Raw genomic sequence first — 15,297 nt, forward strand, 5'->3', positions numbered from 1 at the left:
CATGCACCATATTCCTAATGGGCATCCAAACAGCTTTAATTTCTAGCCATTGGCTCTTGAAACCACCCTAGATTAAAATCTCCACTATCCCATATTTTCTTTGGGAGAAACACATCCACTTCGTAAATATATTCAGGTTTAGACTGAACTCAAATCTTGCTGAGAGCTAGTTTGATTGCTGATTTCAAGTAAATTATCTGACAAACACAGCTCCTTCCTTGGCTTCCAAATCAATGCAGGATTTCTTTTTTTCAGTTACTCATAAATATTCAATCAACATTTTATGTGAACAAATAATTTCTGACATTCTCTGTGCTTCCCAATTGGACAAATGCCGGTTAATCAGCAGGACAAAAAAAAATATCCCCCATTCACAGAAACACACTGTGGATACAATCATTCCATAAAATTTCTGCAAATAACCACACTGTAAGTGCAGAACAATATCAGGGAGAACCCAAGCTGAAGCTGAATTGCTGATCAGAATCTGAATGAAGGCTATGGAAGCAATATGGCTCATGTAATTACAGAGGGAGTTAAATGTGCTTTCATGGGAACTGAATTTGGCCCATGAATTTTAAATGAGCCAGTGGATGACTGCAATTAATGGACTGACATAATAAAGTTATCAATAAAACTAAAGTAACTATAAAGTGAATTTTCCATCTATTGTATTAACTACCTTCTCTTACAGTTAATAACACAGTGTTAAGAATTGGAGAAACAAAAATCTGACCTTCAGAATTTCTGTCTGATGAGGTAACAAGAGACAGTGTAATATTAATCAAAACAATGTTTAAATTGACAACCATCCCACAATTACTACATCATCCATCTCCAAGTGCTCTACACGCACTCCAATAAGTGTTAGTTTTATGCTGAATTTAGACTGTAAGCGACAATTGGTTTTAAAAACTGCTGATTGAACTGCCAATTTGCAATGAGAAGAGACATCTTTAAAATATGGATAACTCTAGTAATAGCTACATAACATCTTACTCTGATCTATTTCAAATTAATGCACTTACAAAATGTGAAATGCTCTCACAGCATTAGATTATGAGACTAGACTGCAGGTACCCAAAACAGCCGCTCTGTTTCTCCAAGAGTGTGAAATAAAACCATTTCCAAATTAGCAAAGGAAAGGCCTTCCCTTCTTTTATGGTAGTATTAATTCATCTCATACAAGAAGTGCTCATTTGCCAAGTAGCTGAGGGAGAGCTTGGAGGGGGCAGCTTTGGGCCCCAAGATCAAGGCAGCAACCACGCACAAGAAAGTGGCAGCAGCCCCAAAACCATGATGCCTTGAGTATTTTGGGACAGTGGGCTTCAAAGCCCTTCAGCACCAGCCCACAGCTCTGAATCCAAATCCAAAATCTAGCATCAGGCTTCTCATCTAGCAGCCCATCAATATTTCACCTCCACATTTTATGATATTTTAACCTGTTGAGATCAATTTGACCAAAAGTAGCCTTACAAAAAAATCACTTGTTATAGCATAGCATAAGAAAAAAAAGAAAAAGCCTGGAAATGTATGTGCATTTCTTATTTCCTATATGAGAACAGTTCTAAACTGTTGTATAATATTCAGGGCAACAACTCTAATCTCTTCTAACTTAAAAAAGTACAAGAGAGCTTGTGATAATTTGAAAATGCTCTGATAATTTGAAATTCTCAGGCACTGAAGTTGCTCTCAACAGTTTGTTTCAATTACATTTTCAATGCAGGAGGTTTTTCATTACAGATATTCTGGGCAAATTGCCTTAAAATGTAAACTAGGGAAGCAAGCTCCTACAGTGACCATGAGAAGCTCAATAATAATTATTTGAATAATATAAAATTCAAAAAACCTATCAAAAGAGGGCATTACATAGCCTGGGAGTCAATTAGTTTTATATTCTATTTGCCTTCTTCCTGCACCGTTCCTCACCTATTTAACAAAATGCTGAATAAATTGCTTCTGGTCAAAGTATAAAGACAGCAGATATATGCTCCTCTCCTTCCATATCAATAACAGACATAGCAACTGTGGACAAGATATCCAAGAAAGACGATAAAGATGGATTTAGTCATACAGAAAGGCAACAGAATTCAAGATGAAGAGAATAACCCAAAGGCTGAAAGGCAAATGCAACACCTAAGCAATACAGAAAACAGGCAAGGTAATGATAACAAAACACAAAGTGAAAATACTTTATAAATTATTAAAATAAAATCTGTGAGAAATCTTCTGTTATGTATGTTGTGGAGGCCAGTGGCCCTACAGACAGAGGCTCCATTATAGTTCCTTGGAGGGACAGACCCTAAATTGGAAAAATCTCCCCTGTTCAAGGCAACTGAGCAGAGCCTCTCCCAGGATGCTTTGCTGTGTATGCAAATGAACCCCAGTTCTGCCTCCTGGTTGGCCCATTGGCCTCTCCGCCCCTTTTTCCTTTTGTGCACATCCCCTAGAATGTTCTCCCTTCCCTGCTCACCCATTGGCGCCTTCGCTGCAGTGCCCCGCCCCTTTACCCTATCGGTGCCACCCCTTGTCCCGCCCCTGCCCCGCCCTGAGCCCTCAGCCCATTGGCCCTGATGCTCTGCTCCGCCCCCTGTGCTCCATATTTAACCCTGGATGCTCCACTTTCCTTTTGTCTTTGTCCCTGGCCCCTTCGTGCGTGACTGGAACAAAGCTCCTCAGAACTCCAAACAAAGACCCTTCCCACTTCTTTGTCATTAGTGATCCTGCAAGAGCTGCTGGAAGCATGTGCTGGAATGATGGTGTGTGAGTGATGGTGTGTGTGTGTGTGTTCCTGTGCCCCCGAGCGAGCGGCTCCCTTGCTGGATTGTCCTGGAAGGTCGCAGCACTGCTGCCTCTCGCTCGGCTGCCAATGGGCCAGTGGCTCACGACACTACAGCATCGTCAATTAACCAGTTTTTCTTAAAAGCAAGAAATAAAAATCCTCCCAAAGACATCACACAGTGAGAAAGTCCCCAGTCTAAGCCATGTGGTCCAACAGAGGGGAACAGATATGTTAACTGATGAATTGAATAATCCCACTGTCTCTCCACAGGAGCATCCTCTGTGGTCCCAGAGTGGTGCTCAAGCACTCCACAAGCTCCCTCACTACTATTTTTTTGCTGACACAATGCATTATTCTCTTCTGCAGTAATGTGAGGAAAGCTGAGTTTATCAAGTCTAGGTAAATTCCATCAGATTTTCTTGCCAGTTGAAGTTTCTATTATCTCTATAGAAATCCTGCTTTACTAGGCAAAAGCTGAGGAACTGAATGTCTTTGATAGCATTTTCTGAGTACCCTTCTGACATTGCTTCTGATCAGCATTTGAAATTTTTCCTCCCATTAAAGGTTAACTTATGCCTCTATCTTTTCAGCACATCTTCTAATATATCTGGAAAATTGCACCAGTGCCTCTACTGTAAAATATTAAATAGATCTGCTATCATAAAAGAGCTCTTATCCATTCTCTAAGATGAGCATTTCACTCTTATTTAGAAGAATGGATGAGTGAACAGATACAACATATTACAGACAACTGCTCTTATTCCTGTTACCTTTTGTGGTTAGGGGTTTTATTTGCTTTTTCAAACACATGTCTTCTGTGCCACTGGCCAAGCTATCTTTGACTCTCCTGCTGCATCTATCTGCTTAAAGGAGCAGTCATTTCTTAATCAGAAAAATACTTGGCCTTTTTTTTTTTTCTTAGAGCCTTCTTGGCTCTAAGTTCTGAAGTAATTCAAGTTCTTAATACTCTTCCTCACAGCACTTAAAAGAATTGAACTACTTTTTGAATTCTTGTTTTTTCACTTTCAGGTCAGGTCCTGAAACCTCAACATCAAGGTTAGGGCTTTAGCCTGATCACTAATTTCACCTTACAGTGGTATTTTCCTTTTTCATTATTCATGCTCACCTTCAGCAGTAAGCCTATACACTAGGGAAGAATACAGATTTCAGAAGCATAAAGGATATTTTAAAGTTCTTTTTCATTCTAGACCATTCTATTGAAACAAGGATAAAATTTCTTCAAAACAAAACCATTTCTCCAAGGCTACAAAAATTCTATATGCTTCCAAATGAGAAAATCGATGTTACTCTTAGGAAAAAAAAGATTATTTTTCAACTCTTTCATTTCACCATGGTTGGAGTTTCAATTCCAAGTGATCAGTTCTCTCAATTCTCACAGGTACACGCAATGTTTTCACACTATGGTTTTGAACACAAAAATAAATAAGCAGAAATATCCATTCCATTATTTTCAAATTGAGGGATGTAAAAAATATTCCCTCTGATACAGAATAATGCAGTTCTACAGCTTTTTCCCTCTGCTTTTGTTTTCAACCAATGAAGTGTAACATACAAAAGACCTATCCCAGGTCTGCAAACCTGAAGGACCTCTTGTACTGATTCTTTTGAATTCCAGTGTCTTTTACCCTCTGAACAGAGAATGGCATTCATTATGTCTGATACTTTCAAAAAATGAAGAGGCAAGTTGGTCTCTGTCCTATTAGTATAAAGACTCTTATTCAGTTGCAAAATAAGAGTGTGCAAATTTCTCAGACCCATCAGATCCACACTCAAAAGCTACAAATTCAACACCGCTGATCTTTACCTGCAATGAAAAACTCTCGTATTAAGGTTGGAAAAGACTTTTAAGATTGACTCCAACTGCAAAATTAATGCTACCACAGCAAGTACGGAAAAAAAATCACTCATGGCAAAAGGCTCAGTATAAAACTGCTCCAAACTCAGGAATCAGATTAACAGATTTTCCCTCTGAAACTGCACTGAAGAAAATAATGAGAATTTGGCCAGACTCAAACTTAAGGAAAAAATACTTTAAAAAAAAAAGAAAGTATTATATAATGTGAAATATCTTCCTCCACAACACATCCCCAAGAAGAAAGCGTTGCACTGCCTATGCTAGGCAAATAAGGACTGGCTGGATTTGGAAGCCTTTGAAACTTTTCTGTAGCTCCCTGATGTACCTGATGTCATATATTCTAAAGAGGCTGCAGCTTTGAATTAATCTTCTCAGGTGTACATAGGAAAACTCAACTTTGAAAAGGATTGCAAAAAACTAACACCAGATTTTGCTTCCCTTGCAAACAAGGTCACAATTCCTAATAACTTTACCATAATCAAAACCAGGATTTATGCACTAAAAGAAATCAGCAGAAATATAAATAGACTTAATAAACTACTCAGCAGGAATGTCTTATATAAGACATTAATTGCTACAACAATTTACAGAATATGTTTAAAATAAAAAATATAATCTAATAATGCTGATAACCATGCTTGCCAGGCATGGTAATGACTCTCTACATTATCCTCTATTACCTGGCCATCTACCAAACCAAGAAACCTAGATTTGGTGGGGGAGGGAAGGCTGTTTATTGTGGAAAAGCATCCTTGTTCCCAGAAATCAAGTATGTACATAAAAGTTTGAGTTAGGCCCAATGCTTAGATCATTCTAGAAGAGTTCATAAAAAAGGCAAAGGACAACCTGTAGGACAACATCAGCTGGCAGTGCTGTCAGATGCTGCCCCTGGAAGAAGAGGAGCACATACCCTGGGAGTCAGAGTGCCCTGCCAGGCTGCCTCTCTGCATGGGAATAATGACAGACTCACGTTGGCTGGACAAAGAGAGCAGTGTGAAAATCCCTCAGATCCACACTCAGAAGCTAAAAATCCAACACCATTGATCTTCACCTGCAGTGAAAAACTCTCTCATTGAGTCTGGAAAAGAAGGTTCAGATCATCCAGTCCAACTGCAAACCCAACACTGCTACAGCAAGGACTTGCTCTGTTCACGGTCTGACTGCTCACTGAAAAAGCACCTGGCCCAGGATAGAACTGGATGGTTTGTACAGATCAGGTCTGTACAGCTCAGTCGGTAGAGCATGAGACCCTTAATCTCAGGGTTGTGGCTTTGAGCCCCACGTTGGGTGCCAGCTGTAAGACTGTCATGCCTGGCTGGGCTGTTCAGGTCCACTCTAGCTAGTTATGGACCCCAGCCCACATGATGGACAACAGGCAAAAGACCAGAATTGCTCTTCCTCATGTAGAGACAAATGTCCTCAATTTATTGATTTGATAGATTGAGACACCAGATCAGGCAACGTCCCGGACAGAAAAGAGAGCATCCCCTTCCCGTGGGGGGGTTTTGAGCAGAGGGGAAGGGGGGGGCAGAGGAAGGGGGCAACAGCCAATGGGACACAAGTGAGGAGGGGTGAGGAGAGGGGTAAACCACAGAGAGACCACCAACACTGGCACTTGGGGGCTGGGGGGGAAGGGAAAGATCATGTGTTGATGGGACACAAATCATGTGAACAGTGCAAATTACCAAACAGCCAGCGCAAACAACTAAATCATTATTTAGTGCAATACAACAGCCCTCTGCGGGTCTGCACACATGAAAGGATCATCCTCAAGGAAGTGATGGCCCAGCTCAGCCTAACATGTTGGAAAGAAGTGGTGCTGTCAGGTCAGGCTGCCCTGTACACAGCTGCTGAATGCATCGAACATTTGCCTCATGACAAACGTGAACAGCAACCCTGAGTTTTTGCGTAACTGAGAGCTGTCCAGCAGCTGCTGTGTCCCTTTTACTGCCTATAAAAGGCTGCCTGAAATGTTTTTATTGTAGACACTTCATTTTCAAGGCAGTGATTTTTTCAACTCTGAAGGGCCAGTCATTGATCCATCTGCAGGTTTTGTTGTTTTCTCCCTTATTCCCTGACAGTCTGCATCTGTTGCATGTCAGGCCTTCTGGTGAACTATTTTCTTGCACTGAGTCTCAGTTTGCAATAATTATGTGTTTTACACACACACTTAACAAACTTCTAAATAACAGAAGATATTTTCTGAAATTTATGAAAAATATCTGTGTATGAACAATCACCATGCTGAGAGATTTGATAGAAAAAAAATAGCTTTTATAAAAATATATATTATAAACACTTTAAAAGAAGCATTTGTGAACCACACAAAAAGAGTTTAGAAGTTTCTGGGGGTTTTTTGCAGCTACTCCCAGTACTTCAGAATACATTATGCTTTGAGGTCAGAGTCCTGTACAGTGTGAACTGGCACAGCTTTATGTGTGGCAGGACTCTCTTCCACTGCCTTGAGTGGAGATGCAATAATTCATACCAGGCAGAGCTGTAGTCACTGGTGTCAGTTCCACAATCTCTTGCAAGAATATGAAATTATATAAAAAGGGGTCCCTTCTCACCTGCATTTCTTTTCTAGTGACACTCCCCATTTAGTCTTCTGACACTGGTCCTCAACCTGAATTCCTCAAAACCTAACTGGTTTCTATTGACTTTCACATTGCTGCATGAGCTTTGGGGTTTAACTGCTTATAAATTGAGAATTATAAGAGCCAGAAGCTATTGAACAAGGGAACAGAACTGCCCATTATCCCCTCAGTCACAAGCAATTTTCAAAGTAAATCTCTACTTAAAATATCACTTCATTGATTGACGCTACTTATTTATTATATAATAAAGTCTCTAATAATGTGGTATTTCATTCTCATAAAAGAATCTTTTAAACTATCACTCAGGAGCCGTTTTAATGCAAGTGACGTTGTCATCAGCCTGCCTTCAAGATTACAAACCTGGTTAAACAGCAGTCTTCAACAACAACAAATAACCAGGCTCAGGCAGATCCCAGAACCAGGAAAGGAGTCAGGCCTGGGGCATGTATTTACTGCAACTACAACAACCATCTTTTCCATGCAGAACAGGGGCACAGCAGGAAATAGATCTTCTGAGACCTAAATGTAGGACTGAATTGTTGCTTTACTTTAACAAGTTCAGGAATTAAACCACTACCTTTATCCTCTTCTATATGAAGCACATAAAAAAATAAACCTCAGCAAAACCCCCAGAGCCTCACATGAACTTTATGTTTTAGTTACTGTTTTGCCCGAACTGTTCTTCTGCCTTCACATTTATCTCCTCTCACTGCCACCTCATCTGTCAGTTTTCCTGATTCCCTTAATCATCACTCTGATGGGAAGCTGCTGTGTTTTCCCTCTGAGCTGATCTTACGTGATTAAAGGAACATGATTTCTGCCATCACTAAACAGTGTATTAGGAGCCTGGTTTAACTCCTGTAGTTAGATATTTTACCATGCTGCATTTACTTTTTTGGCTGTTTCAAGAGTTGCAAAAGCCAGGTTTTGTCCAGCTGTGCTAAGCAGCTGCACCACAGGAGAGCCTTGATGTGGCAGGCTAACACAGACACTGAAAGCCCCTTACAGTGGCCAGCAGCACATCAGAGGTACCTGAACCACCTGATGACCTTGGTCTGTGCACATCTAACAGCTGCCTGGCACTGTGGTGGCTGGAGGTGTGATGGTGATGTTCCTGCAGATGAGCTGGGGAGTTATGCCAACACTCTGTGCAGCTGTACAGATGGAGCAGAAATTACAGTGCTGGTTTGGGCAGACTGTCTAAAGGCAGGAATGGAAAGATGTGATTCTTAGGGAGAAATACTCTTCAGCAAAAGAACTGGGAGGATGAGCTACTTAGCCATGTTCAGATGCCACCACTTGGACAAGGATCCTCTCAGCAGAAACTCTAATTATCTGGGCAGCATTTTGTAATGAATTCATTCTTACCAAAGGTAAAGGAATAGCAATTCTTCACTTAAATTCATGTGAGTGCATTGCAGGATCATCACCATTTTTGTTTTTTCCACCAGTCAAGCATTCAAGGTGCTCCACTCAGTACTGTAACTCCTGAAGTGTCCAGGCTCCTGGGGACTGGGACAAAATACAGTTGCCACAGAAGGCACCCTCTGAACATGAAGGGAGGGTAGGAAACACACTTAAGCACCGATTGTAGTTTTTCAAATACCTTCTGTCTTTTCAGGCCCAGCCAAACACCCTGCTGTGAGGAATTCTTTCACATTAGTAGTATCAGAGGACTACAGAAATGGAGAGATTATATTTTGATTTTCTATTCCATCTTAGTATTTAAGCACACATAAGATTTGCATCAGTTTATCTGTAGAATGGAAGTATGAAATAAACACAGTTATAAAGCATTCAAAGATACTTGCAGGAATGAACTGTGAATATGCCAATGCTACTGACAGCAGACACAGTGGACTGTGGAAAGGTTTGGAAATCTGAATCACAGAAGTTTTAGCATCACTAATCCTGATTCTATTTAAAATGAAATAGAAACACCACGGGAAAATACACTGCTGATCATTTAATTGCAATATTTTAGGATATTTTCTACTGTTTTTAATTATGAAGCTATACGTGATGTTTTGATACTGTCTAAAAATAAAACAAGCATGGAATTTTAATATCAGGAATGCAGTTCCCTTTTTACTGCCTTTGATGATTTCTTTCCTACATAAAACATATTAAAAGGAAACAGTAGCTGTATCTATGACTGTAAAACAATTCCTTGATGTCAAACATCTTATCTAAGCCACTTCTCATGCAAAAAGATGAGAATTCAAAAACATCTGAAAGCAGTTAGTAGAGGAAAAAAAAGAAATTATCCAAGTTAGAAGAGAGGCTGTAGTAGTAACTAATAATAGCAACTTAACTACATATGAGGGAGTGGTTCCTGGCAGTCAGATATATTATTGCACATCTAGATGCAAGTGTGCCAAGTGGTGGCAGCAATAAAACTGTAAACGGAATAGCTACAACAGAAAAACTTTGCATCTGAGCTAAGAACAGCATCACCCAAACACTCAACCAGCCAGTCCAGAATCAGGGCACTAATCTATTTTGGTAAGGACTGCCAGGTAGGAAAAATAACAGCATTTCCCCACTACTGGAATAAAATTAACATCTTACCAGTATCTTTTGTGCTATTGGCGAGATCACTAAGATTAAAAGGAATATTTATACAAATATTTCCAATATATAATAGAAAAAGTACATGGCTGGGCTGCAGCTCAGCTTAAGCAAGAGATGCAACATCGCAGTGGAAATCTCATAGGAGTATGCTGAGTGATGTTCGTTCTTTCCCTTTTAATACCATAATCCCTAACACAGAAAAAGTCTAATTCTCTTTTGAAAAGTTCTCTGTCATTACTGAGATCTTACCCAAATATGGGCTCTTTTGGATGTTGTTTTAACATTAGTTACAAAATGAAATACACAGTAATGGGGAGGAGACACAGCATTTTAGTTATGAAGGAGCAGAGTCTTGTCTAGAAAAGCTCCCCTTGTCTCTTTCTCCTCACTCGTTTGTTTGCTGCTATCTCATTTGTACAGAACTTGAGCTGACATTCAAAGGTAGTTCTTCATCTGGTGAATACTGCACTGTGCTAATTGAAGTGACTTTTGTTATTGTTCGTTGTCTCTCAACTATAATTAAAGTTTCTAACTGGAATTTACAGGCATGCCTGCAGCGTGTTGTTCTCACAGATGAGGTGCCACGAGAGTTACGGTGCCCTGCCAGGAGATGAGGAATAAAGGCTCTGGCCCAGGGGTGAATTGCACAGCTGCAAACACTGAGGACTGTCTTGCAAAGCTTCTGCAGGCAAACACATCATTATGTGACAAATAAGGCACAGCCCATCCAGTGAGTGAGTCTGATGGATGGGATCTTCAGGTATTTCTGGCTTCCTCATCCATAATTTACTCAAGCACGATGCCACTAGTGATCAGTATGAAAGGTTCTCGGCGGAGGGAGCCGGTGCAGAAGAGAGCTGCAGCATGTGCAGCTGGGCAGGGCTGCAGAGAATCACATCTGCAGCTCACCCAGCCCATGCTCCCAGTTCACTGTGGGGCACAGGGGACAAGGCCACCCTGCTGCTCTGTGCTTATTTCTGAGATACCGTGAGGATTCGTTTGCTGTACAGTCGGATCAGGTAACTGACAGCTCCTGGGTACAACCACACTGCATTACTCCACAGGCTCCTTTCAAGAAAGCAAATATAAAACGTAGTCATGTTGAAAAATCATTCAAACTGGAGGGATTTTTCAGTTTCTCTGGTCACTCCCACATTTCCTTTACATAATTTATGCATGTATTACTTTTAAGGTTAAGTAATCTGCTCATCTGTCTTTGACAACCATGTTTGAGGCCATGCAACATTATTTTTCCTGTCAAGATTTGCCTTGAAACTTTTTCACTTATGCCCTTAGCTGGGGAGACACAGGTCTTAACCATCTTGTCTGCCAAGTCAGTAAATCCAGCTGTTATGTAGGAAGATGGAAAGGTTTTGGTAATTTGAGTCTTTGGCATATACTACAGTAACAGAACAACAGCAGAGAAAGAAAAAAAGGAGATTTATAGGAGGGGTTTTCACAAGAACAGGGTTTGGAATTTGACACAGCTGTATGGTGTGAAGAAGGTGGCTCCGCATTTCACATTTATGTAAATGACACAGTAAATAAAGTAAAAAAGCAGGCATCTTCAGATAATGCATAAATAAACTCTGAGTATACCTATGCATGTATGCAAAATGTTTTAAAATGCATTGCTTCATTCATATGACATATGCACAGTCTGCATAAGGATCAGAAATGAAAGCTTTTATCAGCAAATCTGGGTCAGTGCTGACTCTCATATTCCTTAAATGCTTTCAAAATTAACAAATCAACTTCCTTGTCAAAGCATTATTATACCACAGCTTCTCAATTTACAGCAGAAATAATGCTGCCTCTGTTTAAAAGAGCTACTAAACATCTTACCAAGGGTTTGTTGCAGGAAAACAATGACAGGTACACGGTGGTTCCTCCCACACAATCTGCTAACAGCAGCAGCAAAATCAGAGATCATTAGACAAACTAACCTGTGGTGTCATTCCGTGGCAGATATACATGATTGGGATATTCTCTGTGTCTGGCCCTTGATCAAGGCACAAATCACTTTTCAGGGAATTCTGCAGCTAAAACAAACAGAAGGAAAAAGAAATCAAGCAAGTTTTATATGAGAAAAAGGTGGTGTGATTAATTTCTTTTCTTTGAGAAAATAAATTGTATGTGGTTGAGGAAGGAAATATGCAAAATTAAAATATGTTACAGTGAAGATCTTGAACAGAAAGCATCTGGACTAAATGTTTCCTTGCAGATAATCTAGCACCACTGATTTCAATAATGTTGCACAAAGTTTCAGGCAGGGTATACTTCAAAAAGCCTTCAGAGATAGCAATAATTTTTTGATATATGTTTTAAAAATATTTAGTCTCTGGTACACACTATAGAGAGAACCTGAATATATCCTGCTGAGCAAGATAGATGAGGTATTAAATAGCTTTTAAGAATCTCTATGAGAATCTTCTGATTTCTGCAGATAATTCTAAAAACTGCTTTTTTCAGCTGACATCTGGAGACTTCAGGGCAATTGTTATGCACCAGCTCCCCTGATTATTCTGGGCTAACCCACGCACAGCAATGAACAGACTGCAAAGTACTTGGCCCTGGTCAGCACAAAGCCCTGTGAAAAACCTAGGCTATGCTGAGACAGAGCTTCCTAATAGTGAAGTGCTAAATTAATGAGCACAGATAGCTGGGAGGTCTGTTCAGAGTGTGAGGACAAAGATGTGGGCTGCATACCCATGGATGTGCATAAAGGTGTTCAGTGGTGTTAGAGTGGCTCAGAGAACAGGGGACAACTGCCTGAAGGAGTGCAGATGTGGTTTGCAACCACCTGTAATTAGCTGGGCAGTTCTGGTTTGGTTCCTTTGAGGAAACCAAATTAATATCTTTAGAAAGGAAGCCTAGAGCTGCATGTAACAAGAGTGGACAAATCAGAGGCTGAAGCCAGGCAGTGAATAAAATCAAAACCATCAACTCATCTCAACAAGACTTCCAACTCTAAACCTAACTCTAAATCCAGTAATGGACAGGATGCATCTCAACACTGGAGAGAAAATATGCATGAGGTATAAATAGTGGCATTACTCTCAAAAATTACAGCCTTGAGCATTACATAAAATCTTCTCTGTCAAAGCTTTCTACTTCTTATTCATAATGTCAGCATAGCCATGACTCTAATCACAAACAGATGTCTAAGCACCCCCTCTATCCAAACCAATGATAAATATCAGCCTTATTAATTCATGCCTGGGTCTACCATTACCTGTGAGAAATGACCTCACACTTTAAAATTTCAAAGGTTTTAATAAACCTTAACAAATACAGCAACTGACTGAATAATGAGAAAGCACAGCACTGGAAGTGTGGAACTAAACCACCACGTGCTCCCCCACAAAGTGGCTGGCTCCACCTTTATACCACTGGTGTTCCATCAGGTAGCCCTGGCCCTCCCAAAGTCTGTCAGTCAATTCTTCACTGTCCATCCTCTCTGTGAGAGGAATAGCAGATTTGTCTTTCCAAACAAGCTGTGGGTCTGCTGGTAGGTAAAACTAGCACTGGGAGATAAAAGAAACAATGGGAAGGATCCCACTGATTGATGGATGGAGAAAGATATTTGCTTTTACAAATAAACTTTAGGTTTGCTGAGAAATGAAATTAGACATTGAAAGATGAAAGAAACAATGGGGTAGAAAACCCCCTAAATTCCAAAAGAATTAAAAACTAAAAGGCAGGGTTGTACATTAGAGGGAAATCTTCGGTATCAGGCATATCGGGGAGTCTGTACCTCTCAAGCACCTCAGCCAATGGGGAATGAGAGAAGGGAAATGCAGCCAGGAAATTAGGATAAAAAGGGAGGCAGCATCCTCCAAAAATTTGAAAGATCCCTGGGGAATTCCCTGTGGCCTCTCCCTTTATTCGATTAAAATCAAAGGACTCCTCTGTCTCCCATTTGGACATAAACCTCTGGTGTTTGTGGATTAATTTCCCTAACATTTTCAAAGCCTCTTCCATCAACTCCAATCCTAATGCCTGTCATGGTGTGAATGTTATAAACTTTTCCCATAATAAAGGAAGGAAAAAAACAGAAACAAAACAGCCACTGACCTGTTAACTAATACTGCTGTTTCAAAATCTGAGCCCCAGATTCTGAGGAACAATCACTTTACAAAATCTAGTGGCTTTGTGGCAACCAACAATTAACCTGAGTAATGCAATTTTGGCCTACCAAGACTTAATTTTAAAAACAATACAAAATATAACAGACAATCCCTGTGCTGAAACCCAGAAATAATGATTGTTACACTGAATACAACAACTTTTGGCCCAATGACATTGCTTTCTTCTAAATAGGAGGGTACTGCACAATTTAGAAAGAAGTTTGCTTTCCAAATATTTACTCCGCTTCCAATCCCAACCCTAGCTATATTCCACAGCATAAGTTGCACCTATTTCCCTAACTCTCACAGAACATGAGGAAATGTAGGATTTAGGAAATAAATATATGGGGTGTCTCTGTAAGTGCATATATCCTAGCCCTTACCCCCATTCTGACAGCTTTTTCAATTACTCAGGATTTTTTAAAATTGATGATAATGCTATAGTAGCAATATCTCTATTTTCTAAAAAAAAAATGAAACCAGTTGATGAATGGAAGCATTTAGAGAATCAGAACGCAGCTGACATGCCTTTAAATATGACACCTTTCTCTGTTGTAAGATGTGCAAGCAAACAGCAAAGCAGACACAAAAGATCAGACATCCAAGTGATTCTTTTACTAGAAGGATAGGGGCACTTAATCTTGTGTCATACAACAGTATTTCATAAAACAGTAAGCTGTGTATTTCACAATATGTGCCTTCTTTATCTGTTGTCATAGTTGTCCACTACTTTCTCTGTAATGGTACAAACAGGGTCTGCTCCTCACATCTCTCTCAGCTGATGATAATCATGTGTATTATTGGGCAGTACCTAAATCACAGGCTCATAGAATGGCTTGGGTTGTGTTGAGGGTTGGGTTTCTTCTGTTCTTTCCTTGTTACCTGTGAAATTTCTTCCTACTGAGTTGCTAAGAAGCACTGATGGCTGGGTGCTTGAGAGGAACTCCTTTGGTTTTGGGGAGTTTCTCTGGGGGGCAGGCAGAGATACCACGATGTGAAAAATGTGTATTTTACAATTGGCTTTTTGCAAATATTAAAATGATTATTATATATGTTATGTTAGAAAGTTATGCTGTATTAATTTTCTTAAGTAGTGTGTTAAATATAGTTCTAGGTTATAACATAGTGTTAAAATAAAAACTATCCTATGTAGGATACTTTTTCTAAAGAGAGGACTCACAGTGAGATAGCAGCCACAGGACACCTGAATCTTTCAGAGAAAGGGAATTTATTGCCCCATTATGAGAAGAAATGAACTTCTTCCTGCCTCGCTCAGCCCTGAAGACACCGTCAGGATTCAGAGGAAGAAGCTGACACTGCCCAGACAGAATCCTGTGT

General features: G+C 40.0%; 1 protein-coding gene across 4 annotated transcripts in view; it reads right to left on the minus strand.

Moving 5' to 3' along the window:
- The window catches only part of GALNT18 (polypeptide N-acetylgalactosaminyltransferase 18), a 216,181-nt gene that overhangs the window by 34,265 nt on the left and 166,619 nt on the right, over positions 1 to 15,297 (minus strand). For all 4 annotated transcript variants that reach the window (XM_058806875.1, XM_058806873.1, XM_058806874.1 and 1 more), the window contains one exon: positions 11,776 to 11,871. In XM_058806875.1, coding sequence (XP_058662858.1) covers positions 11,776 to 11,871 — 96 coding nt within the window. The remainder of the gene's footprint in view (positions 1 to 11,775; positions 11,872 to 15,297) is intronic.

This window comes from Ammospiza caudacuta, chromosome 6, assembly GCF_027887145.1.
Source record: "Ammospiza caudacuta isolate bAmmCau1 chromosome 6, bAmmCau1.pri, whole genome shotgun sequence".
Taxonomy (NCBI): Eukaryota; Metazoa; Chordata; class Aves; order Passeriformes; family Passerellidae; genus Ammospiza; species Ammospiza caudacuta.